The sequence below is a fragment of the Gorilla gorilla genome, chromosome 4 (genome assembly GCF_029281585.2).
Source record: "Gorilla gorilla gorilla isolate KB3781 chromosome 4, NHGRI_mGorGor1-v2.1_pri, whole genome shotgun sequence".
Taxonomy (NCBI): domain Eukaryota; kingdom Metazoa; phylum Chordata; class Mammalia; order Primates; family Hominidae; genus Gorilla; species Gorilla gorilla.
In genome coordinates, this window is record NC_073228.2 from 135,053,019 (window position 1) to 135,064,711 (window position 11,693).

The following is an 11,693-nucleotide window of genomic DNA, read 5'->3' on the forward strand; positions in this document are numbered from 1 at the left end:
AAAGAAAAAAATTAAGACAACAGGGTATTTTGGTTAGCATTGCTGTTACAAATTAACCCCAAAACTTGGTGACTTTATTATCACTCCATTTCTGTGGATAAGGAATTTCGGAGATTCGACAGGTGTTTGTACTGTGGGGTCTTTCTCATGAGGTTGCAGTCAGATGCTAATCAGGACTGCAGTCATCTTGAAGGCTCAACTGGGGCTGGGGAGGGTCTGCTTCCAAGATGGTTTATTTGCATAACTGACATATTGCTGGCTGTTGGCAGGCCTGAGTTCCTCTCAACAAAACGCCTTTCCGGTGGGCTGCTTGAGGGTCCCTGGCCATAGCAGCTGGCTTTCCCAAGTAACTTAGTCTGTTCTGGCTGCTGGAAAAGAATACCATAGCAGCCTGGGCAACATGGTGAAAACCCATCTCTACAAAAAACACAAAAATTACCCAGTGTGATGGTATGAACCTGTAGTTCCAGGTACTCAGGAAGAGAGGTGGGAGGATCACCTGAGCCCAGGGAGGTCGAGGCTGCAGGGAGCCATGATCGTGGCACTGCACTCCAGCCTGGGTGACAGAGTAACAAAAACCCTGTTTCGGGGAGAAAAAAAAGAATACTATAGACTTGGGTGGCTCATAAACAACAGCAATTTATTTCTCACAGTTCTAGAGGATGGGAAGTCTAAGATCAAGGCACTGGCAGATTCAGTATCTGGTGAGCCCACTTCCTGGTTTGTAAGGACTTTATTCTCATTGGGTTCCCACATGGTGAAAGGGGCAGGAGCTCTCCAAAGTCTCTTTCATAAGGGCACTCATCCCACTTATAAAAGCTCTGGCCTCATCATTTAATCACCTAACAAAGACCCCACCTCCTAATACCATCACATTGGAGGTTAGAATTTCAACATACGAATTTTGGGAAACATATTCAGTCAATAGCAGTGAGCAATCCAAGAGACTACAGTGTAAGTCATAATGCCTTTTGTGATGCAGCCTCAGAAATCACACTATCATTTGTACCATACTGTTTATTACGGACCAGTTCAGATTCGATGAGAAACACAAGGGTGCAAATACCAGAAGTGAAGATCCTTGTTGGGGGCTATCCTGGAGACTGGCTACCACATGAGGTTTGGTGAATATATGCCACAAGACAGTTTTGGGCAGAGAGGTCACAGACAGAACCAGCAAGACAACTTGGTGGTTGTCTATCTGATTTATTAACACCAGCTTAACTAAATCAGTGGGAAAGACAATATGCGTGATAAAAGCCCAGCCAACCCTCTTATACACAATACAAATGCATCTTATTATTTCATTCTTTACTGTGGCACAAATCCCTCCAAAACTCCTCCCTAAACCTTCCCTCAACATAAAATAAAAAGTCATAAAAGTACTAGGAAAGGCCGGGCGCAGTGGCTCACGCCTGTAATCCCAACATTTTGGAAGGCCGAAGCGGGTGGATCACCTGAGGTCAGGAATTCGAAACCAGCCTGACGAACAAGGAGAAACCCCATCTCTACTAAAAACACAAAATGGTGGCACATGCCTGTAATCCCAGCTACTCAGGAGGCTGAGGCAGGAGAACTGCTTGAACCTGGGAGGCAGAGGTCACAGTGAGTTGAGACTGCACCATTGCACTCCAGCCTGGGCAACAAGAGCGAGACTCAGTCTCAAAAAAAAAGTACTAGGAAAAAAAAGAATAATATTTTAAAATCCTCTTAGGGTGGGAAAGGCTTACGAAATAAATTTAAGATGGATGTATTAACCATATAAACATTTTAAACACCATAAACAAAGTAAGGAGACAAATGACAAATTGGGAAAAAATTACGTGTTGCACATAAAGAGCCAATTTCCCTCCTCTCCCCACCTCCAAAAAAAAAAAAAAAACTATTTTAAAAAATCACTAACAGGAAATAAAATTTTAAGAAAAACAACTCAATTAAATGTGTCAAAACCCTACAACAATCTTTTTAGAGATTAAAAATGGAAGGATGGGCACAGTGGCTCACACCTGTAATCACACCTGTAATCCCAGAACTTTGGGAGGCCAAGGTGGGTGATCACCTGAGGTCAGGAGTTCGAGACCAGCCTGGCCAACATGGTGAAACCCCATCTCTACTAAAAATACAAAAATTAGCTAGGCATGGTGGTGTGCGCCTGTAGTCCCAGCTACTTGGGAGGCCGAGGCAGGAGAATTGCTTGAACCTGGGAGGCAGAAATTGCAGTGAGCCAAGATCGTGCCACTGTACTCCAGCTTGGATGACAGGATGACTGTCTCACAAAAAAAGAAGGAAAAAACCTGTAAGTATGAAGAGAATGAGAGAAGAAACAAAAAAAAATTATTAAATTTTGGAAGCTGGAAAGTGCCTACACAAAGGAAAGCAAAGAAGCAAAGCTATTAACCTTGTATTAAATAGAACCTTAGAGGCCGGGAGTGGTGGCTCACACCTGTTAATCTCAGCACTTTGGGAGGCCAAGGCAGGCGGATCACCTGAGCTCAGGAGTTCGAGACCAGCCTAGCCAACATAGTGAAACCCCATCTCTACCCAAAATACAAAAATTAGCCGGGCACGGTGGCACACGCCAGTAATCCCAGCTACTCGGGAGGCTGAGTGAGGCAGAATCACTTGAACCCGGGAGGTGGAGGTTGCATTGAGCTGATATCGCACCACTGCACTGCAGCCTGGGCAAAACAGCGAGACACTGTCTCAAAAAAAAAAAATTTAAAAAAACAGAACCTTAGAAAGGCCAGGGTACATGGTGAGACTAAAAATAAAAGGTTGGTTGTCGGTCTACATGAAAACCCAGACCCTGACAAGTTCCCTTTCCTACTCTATATGACGTAGCCAGATTCGTGCACAACTTAAATACGTTTATTAATGTGTGCATACACATTTAGAACAGTGGGGTTTCAATTGGAAAAATGAATTCTAGGTAAAATGTTTTCAAGTCTTTATAATATTCAGATGGAGTTTAAACAGCAAGGAAATACCAATGTATGGCTTCACATGGTCATCAAAGATTGTGTGACAAACCTACTTTCATCCCTTCCAAATTACGCCCAGAGTCCAGGGGCAATGTGGGCTGAACATAAAGCACTGTTTCTAAACCCATAATGGTCAATTTCCTATGTTCTTAGAAAATGTGAGAATTAGCTTAAAAATCTAAGTTGGACCTATTTTAGCCTGGAAAGATATTTCGAAGTTAAAGCTAAATTTATAAACTCTCATTATTTGTCTTCAAAGACTAGTAACACCATTAAAACAATGCAATGTTCATATGTTGAGTCCTCCTTGGGAAGAAAAAGCAAGAAACATCCAAAATTATAAACCCACCTTCACATATTCCAACAAATATATTTTTAAAATAACAAATCAAATGCAACACTCAGAGAGACTATAAGCCACGCAACAATGTCTTTTATTATGTATGCGGTTTTAAAATTATTTCTTGAATCTCTCCATACACAGGCAAAAATAAGTGTGTTACTTAACATACTGGAAATTGCCTAACTTAATCATTGCCTAAAGAAGAGAAAATTATCCCCAAAACATGCTTAACCAGGAGGCCAATGCATTTGCCGACCTCCAAGAACATGGAGATGAACGTGATAGACAGACTGTCCACCATCTGAACCTTCATTCACCACCATTCGATAACCCTTATTCAGGCCCAGATCAGCAGCACATTTCTTGCCAACAATCATTAAGTGTCCAAGAAGCTGGAAAAGGAAAAAAAGTTTCTTAGGCACAGGCAATTTATTACTTCTTGCCATTAAATAACAAACTGTCAAGCTGAAATATCAAATCTTAAAACTCTCATTGAAACACACCCCTTTGAGCAAATATTTGGAAACTCTTAATCCCAACAGAGCATAATCTACAACTGGAGACTCATTAAGATTAGGTATTTATCGTTACTAATTTCAAGAAACAAATTAGAAATAAAATCTGCTGTTCAATGAAACTTTTTTTTTTTAAGAGATGGGGTCTTGCTCTGTCACTCAGGCTGGAGTGCAGTGGCACGATCTCAGCTCACTGCAGCCTCGACCTCCCAGGTTGAAGTGATCCTCCTGCCTCACCCACCCAAGGAGCTGGGACTACAGGCACATGCCACCACACCCAGCTAATTTTTGTATTTTTTTGTTGAGATGGGGCTTCTCCAATGTTGCCCAGGCTGGTCTCAAATTCCTGCGCTCGGGCAATCCGCCCACCTTAACTTCCAAAGTGCTGGGATTACAGGCACAAGGCACTATGCCCAACCAAAAAAAAATTTAATTATATTCCAAGTGGTGTTTAAGTTTTCTTAATAAAGCAAGGCATCTTGCTTTCTTTATGACTTCCTTATGACCATTATGGATTTTCCTTTGAACACTACCAGATCTATTGCATTGTCTGGGGACTTGCAGGATCCTGTGGCAAATACCTAGTCTCGCTCTGTGTCATCCTGTTTGTTTTTTGGTTCTATCTACAGTCAATTTGTCTCTATTTACACGTGGAGTCTATTTGTATGTTGCCAGCTTTCTTCCCTAATAAAAGTTAAAGGGGAGAAGGTTGGCAAGAGAAAAGAACTTTAACTCCCATTTCACTGCTTATGCTTTCCCATTATGAGAGAAAAAAGTTGGGAGGGTTAACTTCAACATTCTAAAAAGCCCTCAGGAAAGGGAACTCCTTTAATTCCTTTGGCAAGAAAAGAGGGAAGGGAGAGAGTCTTACATTTCTATTCCCACTACCTTAGTAAGCCCCAGGACAGTGGACTCTGCTTACCTTATTCATGCAGTAAGGTCCATTGTACAGATGGACAATGGACAAAAATTGTAAGTTGGGGAAATTATGATTTTTCAACTTTACAATGGTGTGGAAGCGATATGCATTCAGGAGAAACCATACTTCGAATTCTGATCCTTTTCCAGACTGGTGATATGCAGTAAAATACTCTTACATGAGATATTCAACACTCTGTTACAGAATAGGCTCTGTATTAGATGATTTTGCCCAACTGTAGGTTAATGTTAAGTGTTCCGAGCAGGCTTAAGTTAGACTAGGCTAGGCTATAATGTTCAGTAAGTTAGGTGTACTACACGCATTTTCAACAGACATACAATATTTTCAACTTATGATGGGTTTATCAGCATGTAACCCCATCTTAAGTTGATGAGCATCTATATAAAATTTTGTACAGCAGATACCTATATTGGTCACAACATTTAATTATGAATTAGCACGGTTTTAAAGCTGGTTCAGTAAACGTTTCCTGGCAAACAACTGTCTTCTAAGTAAAAGAGATGACCTTAAAACACTAATTTAGAATGTTAACTGAGTAAAAATTAACATTTTATTGTCCTTACAGAAAAGAGCTGCATTTGAGTAAGAAGGTCTGACCTTAAAATGCCATGACTGTCTAATTATAGTAAATGTCAAAAATTTGTATTCTGGGGCTGGGCGTGGTGGCTGACACCTGTAATCCCAGGACTTTGGAAGGCTGAGGCGGGCAGATCACCTGAGGTTGGGAGTTCGAGACTAACCTGACCAACATGGAGAAACCCCATCTCTACTAAAAATACAAATAAGCCAGGCGTGATGGCATGCCTGTAATCCCAGCTACTCAAGAGGAAGGGGAATCGCTTGGATTCCCCAGCTACTCAGGAGGGCAGGGGAATCGCTTGTACCCGGGAGGCAGAGGTTGCGGTGAGCCGAGATCGTGCCATTGCACTCCAGCCTGGGCAACAAGAACGAAACTCCGTCTCAAAAAAAAAAAAAAAAGAAAAAAACATATTCTGAGGGTTTAATGTTATTGCATATAAGACGGTATTTTACCATTAAGTACTCGCTCTAATCTTTGAACTCTGTGATTTGTACAAATATACTGAATTAAAAATTAATGCCCTGAAGTTTCTAAGTTTCAGAAATAATGTCTCACTTTAAAAAGGTATCCCCAAGTAAATACAACTGACCCTTGCACAACATGGGTTTGACCCGTGCAGGTCTACTCATATGCAAATTTTCTTCTGCCTCTGCCACCCCTGAGACAGCTACAGCTAGACCAACCCCTCGTCTTCCTCAGCGTACTCAACATGAAGATGACAGGGATGAAGACCTTTATGATTCACTCTACTTAATGAATAGTAAATATATTTTCTCTTCCTTATGATTTTCTTAATAACCTTTTCTCTAGCTTACTTTAAGAACATAATAGGCCAGGAACGGTGGCTCACGCCTGTAATCCCAGCACTTTGGGAGGCCGAGGAGGGCAGATCACGAGGTCAGGAGATCGAGACCATCCTGACTAACACGGTGAAAGCCGTCTCTACTAAAAATACAAAAAATTAGCCAGCCATGGTGGCGGGCGCCTGTAGTCCCAGCTACTCGGGAGGCTGAGGCAGGAGAATGGTGTGAACCAGAGAGGTGGAGCTTGCAGTGAGCCGAGTACCACTGCACTGCAGCCTGGGCAACAGAGCAAGACTCTTGTCTCAAAAAAAAAAACGTAATAGCAAGTGTTGATAAGGATACGGAGAAGCTGGAACGCTCATTCATTGCTGGTGGGATACAAAATGATGCAGTAACTTTGGAAAACAGCTGGGCAATTGAAGTCCTAATGGTTTTTCTGGTTTTTCCTTAGTAATGACCTTAGGAAGATGAAAATGTGACAGCACTTTAAGGACAAAATTAATCTCACAATTTAAAAAGCAAGAAAATAAATAATGTTAGAAATGTACTTACACTTTCATCATCATCTTCTGCCACAGAAATCTGGGATATATGTTTCTTGGGTATCACCAGAAAATGTGTTGGTGCTTGAGGGGAAATGTCATGGAAAGCAAGGCACTAGGGAAAAGAGAAATAAATAAATCAATCAAACTTTTAGTACATTGGTAGGATAAAACTTATTTCAACAAGTATTTACTGAGCAGTAACTACATGGAGGGCACTAGATGCTAAGAAAACAGAAGTGTACACATTACGAATGGTGCCGTGGTCCTTTCCATGGAAGTCTTTTTTTTTTTTCGAGATGGAATCTCACTCTGTCACCCAGGCTGCAGTGCAATGGCACGATCTCAGCTCACTGCAACCTCCGCCTCCTGGGTTCAAGTGATTCTCTTGCCTCAGCCTCCCAAGTAGCTGGGATTACAGGCACGTGCCATCATGCCCAGCTAATTTTTGTGTTTTTGTAGAGACGGGGTTTCACCATGTTGTCCAGGCTGGTCTCGAACTCCTGACCTCAGGTGATCCACCTGCCTTGGCCTCCCAAAGTGCTGGGATTACAGGCGTGAGCTACTGCACCTGGACTCCATGGAAGTCTTATGGGAAGACCAACTTTAAAAGTATAATCACCAAAGGTCATACATGTTACAAAGGAAAAATATGAATGATCATTACAGGAAAAGCCTGATTTAGATTAAGTGTTAAGGACAACAACTCTGAGGCAGTGACATTTAAACTGGGAGCCAATGAATGCATAAAAATTGGCCATGCTAATCCTTGTCTGCCTCTCCAGATCTCCTGCAGGTCTTCACATGGAACTGGCCTTCTGAGCTCTCTGCCCTCAGAGCTTTTTCAATGATCCTCTCCCCCTCCAAACCCCAACTTCCGTCTAATTTAAACTGCTAGTCATTCCGCCATTCCATTCCCAGCACATACATGATTTCTGGGAGAAAAAAGAAAAAACAGAAAAAAACCTCTGATTGCCCTCCCCGTCCCATTACTCCCAGGTCAGAGTCCTAGTTGTGCAATTTCCTGTTTTTTTTTTTTTCTTTATGATAGCAATCAGTTTTGTAACTACATATTTGTCTGATATTTGATTAATATCTATTCTCACTTTACTCAACTATTTAAGAAATATACCTATCCTTTTGTGTAAAGTTGAAGAGGATATATATGATATTCTTTAGCATTTAGACTAATTATTTAAAACAGTGTCTGTAAATACACATATGACATGAATATTTTCGAATCTCTTGCTCACTGCTGAAGTGAAAGCTGTTTTAATAAAACCCATCCACACTTATTTGTCTCAGGAGTAATTCTACTGGGTACTCCCTACAAAATGCTGATTCATTTAGAATGCTTCCTGCTGTTCTACAGTTGGACTTCGGTGGTTCAAATGTAAATTTTTCAAGAACCCTTTCTCAAAGGCAACTGCAAACTTTAAAAAGAAATATTTTTTCTAAAACCAAAGAATTTCCCCTGAGTAGAGACAAAGTATTTTTTTTTAAATTCACCTAGAGGAACCTAATTAAATTTTTGATAACGTTTTGAATCTAACGAAACGACATTAGTAGAATAAATGTTTTTCTTAGATTTTATATTTCCTAAATTTAACAAAACTGTTTACAAAATTTGTTCTATCTAAATCAGCCAATCTGCCCACCTTTATCTGAGATCCAATCCCAAAAATACAACTGGCCACTAAATAATTTACACAAGATATCTCAAAGTCACATCAACTGGGATTTCACCTACAAGAAGTCAACAAAAACTACAGTCTTAGTCTCTTGGCATAAAATTACTTCCTGTTGAGTACAAAAAGAATCATTCAGCTGTTTGTAAGTCCAAAATGTTCAGCGGGAGAGGTCAACGGAAAGCAAATCCCAGACGCGGGCCCACTTCTTATCTCAGGAGATCGCCTCGCTAGCCCAGGGTAGGCCTTGGGGTGGAGATAGGGATAGGGGTAGGGTTGAGGGTGGCAAGCCGCACCCCGCGGAGGAAGCCGGCAGGCCCAGACGGCCCGCGCACCTCCCAGCGCCCCTGGGGCCCTCGAGCACAATGCCTTGCTGAGCAACGCCCAGGAACGCCGGGCCCTGGCAGGCCGGCTGTGCGCGGGAGATCGCGGAGATTGGGCCTGAGTCAGGGCGCGATCGGGTTTCTCTCTGTCAGGCAGAGCGCTGGCGAGATTTCGAGATTCCTGATACAGGCAAGGTCCGAGGCAGCCGGGGAGCCGGCGGGCTTCCACGCGGGGGCCCCAGTGCGCCCCGACACGCGCCCAGGCCCCGCGGTGCAGCACTCAGGGCGCCCGGCGGCCTGGCCCGCGCCCGGGGCAGATAACGAGTAACCGGAGCGCCGGCACGCGCCGGCAGGCCGCCTCGGAGTGCCCGGGCCCTGTCCGCTGGCTGGGGGCCCGCTGGACCAGGGCGGCCAGGTCCCCTCCCGTCGCCGCTACACTCGCGACCCCTCCTCTGCCTCCGCGAGAAACCCGAGGATCCGCGGACGATACGCCCCTCAGCAGGCGAGAGAGGTGGTTCCCAGTACCTACCCGGTCATCCTCAAAAATGATTTTGGCTGGTATTTCCTTGCGGATGATCTTCCCGAAGATCGTGTCGCCACCAGGCCGAGCGACCTGAGCCTTGGCAATCTCATCTGCCATCTCGTCCTCTCTCCCGCGCGGCGGCCAGAGAAGCTCGGAAGAAGGGAGGAACCCGCAGAGCGTGCGGCGCGAGAGGGCGCAGCCAAGCCTGCGCAGGTGCCCCGGCTCTGGCGCCCCACCTAATCTTGCGCGTGCGCACTGGCGACCTGGGCTGCGAGTGCGACCAGCGCGCCAGAGCGCCGCAGGGACCTCCGGCTTGGGGAAGTTCCTGGTCTTGAGCTCCAAGGAGATTCCTAAGTCGTTTTTCTATCCTCCTTTCTTGTCTCCTGGGGAATGCAGTTACTGGTATAAACCCTTCGTCTGCCTATGGATGCTTGTAGGGAAAGTTGGATACTGTAACTGACAAGATTTGATAATTTAAGTGGTGCTGGCTGCAACTTAGCACTTAGATTATTTAAGGTCTTGCTGCTGCAGCAGATTTTAAGTCCTCTTCAACAGAGTTTTTTTCTCTCTCTACCAGTGGTTCTCAATCTTGACTACACATTAAGATCACTTGGGGAGCTTTTAAAAATCCCCGTGAACCTGGCTGCACCCCAGATCCATTAAATAAGAATCTTTGGAGATGAGCTCCAGGCATCAGTAGTTTGTAAACCTCCCTAGACTGCTCTGCAAAGAATTTTTCCCAGCGGCAATCAACATAATGTATTAATAAAATGACCCACTTTAAAAAAAAAAACCTTCCTTAATCCCACATCCCCCTCCGTATCTTTGCTCGTTTTATAAAGAAGTTTTCTACATACCATGTCTGCTTTCTTATCTTTCATTTTTGAGTCCATTTCCCTCTTGTCAAGGTCACTAAGGACATCCATTTATAAAATCCTATAGACAATTACAGTTATCATACTAGACCTCTAAGTGTACGTATTAAGAAAAAGTATACCTCCTCAATGCCTTTTTTCTTTAGATAGATTCTTGCTCTGTCGCCCAGGCTCGACTGCAGTGGCACAATCTCGGCTCATTGCAACCTCTGCCTCCCGAGTTCAAGCGATTCTCATGCCTCAGCCTCCCAAGTAGCTAGGACTACAGGCGCGCACCACCACACCTGGCTAATTTTTGTATTTTTAGTAGAGACAGGGTTTCCCCATGCTGGCCAGGCTGTTCTCAAACTTCTGACCTCAGGTGTTCCACCCGCCTCAGCCTCCCAAAGTGCTGGGATTACAGATGTGAGCTCAGCTGCCTTTTATGATTACATTACTACTCTTGTCTTGGCAAAATTATTGAATGTGGTTGCCTTTAATCTCAAAAGTGTCCATTTGGTACTTTTGCTATCAAAGACATTACTGGGACAATTCGTAAAATCTAAATAATGCCTATAAATTAGATAATAGTTTTGAAGTCATGTTAATTTCCTTTCATAACCACAGAAAAATTGTCAAAATCAGTTGATCTGGGGTGGGGCCCTACAAGTTAGGTTTCTAATTTTCCAGGTTGATACAGTTGCTGCTGGCCCGGGAACCATACTTTAAGAACTACTGACACAAGGGAATGTCTTTGTAGGAAAAACCCACTGAAGTATTTAAGGCTATGGGTATCATGTCTACAACTTACTCTCAAATAGTTCAGAGAAAAAGTGTCTGTCTATAGGTAAGTAGAGAAATAGAACAGGATAAAGCAATTACAATAAAATGTTAACATTTGGAGAATCTGACTGAAAGGCATATGCAAATTCTATGTATTATTCTTGCAACTTTTATGTGTCTGAAATTGTCAAAATAAAAAAATGTGTGCTGGTTTGGATAATAAAGAACATGGTCAGCTTTCATTCCATCTGAAGGCTTTACCATCTATAGAGTAGTGACTCTCAAGTATTTGTCTCTTGACCTACCTCTTCCCTTAATTCCAGACTGGTCTGTGATATACATTACAGCCTATTGACCACCTCCGCTTAGATGGCTACCAGGCACTGCAATTTTATTTTGACTCCCTCCACAACAAACAAACCAAAACCTCCTTTTGCAGGATTCTGTATCTGCTGTACCACCATTCACCCAGTCACTCCAGCCAAAAAGCCTTGAAATCATCCTTAAACCTTCTCTCTGTACTTTCAACACACATCACCAAGGATCTAATCACTTATCTCCTCTATCTCCACTACTCTAATCCAAGCTACTAACATCTCTTTCCTGGAGTACTTTGAAAGGCTCCTAGTTGGATAACCTATCTGCTTCCATTGTAGTTAATTTGCCACACAGCACCCAAAATGATCTTTATAAAATATAAATCATAATGTCACTCTCCTGCTGGTAATATGCTAGTGTATAACATCACAGAATAAAATCCAACATCCTTACCTTGGCTTATAGAGCCCTGTGTGATCAGGCCCATTGCTGCTGCTTCT

The 11,693-nt window shown here is 43.1% G+C and overlaps 1 protein-coding gene across 1 annotated transcript; it reads right to left on the bottom strand.

Annotated features, from left to right (window-relative positions):
- Positions 1-3,392: 3,392 nt before the first annotated feature.
- HINT1 (histidine triad nucleotide binding protein 1) lies at positions 3,393-9,689 on the bottom strand. Its single transcript, XM_004042447.4, has 3 exons — positions 9,245-9,689; positions 6,715-6,819; positions 3,393-3,716 (listed from the first exon to the last, which is right to left on the bottom strand). The coding sequence occupies exons 1-3, from the start codon at positions 9,353-9,355 to the stop codon at positions 3,552-3,554; spliced, it is 381 nt and encodes a 126-aa protein (XP_004042495.1). The 5' UTR covers positions 9,356-9,689; the 3' UTR covers positions 3,393-3,551.
- Positions 9,690-11,693: the final 2,004 nt, after the last annotated feature.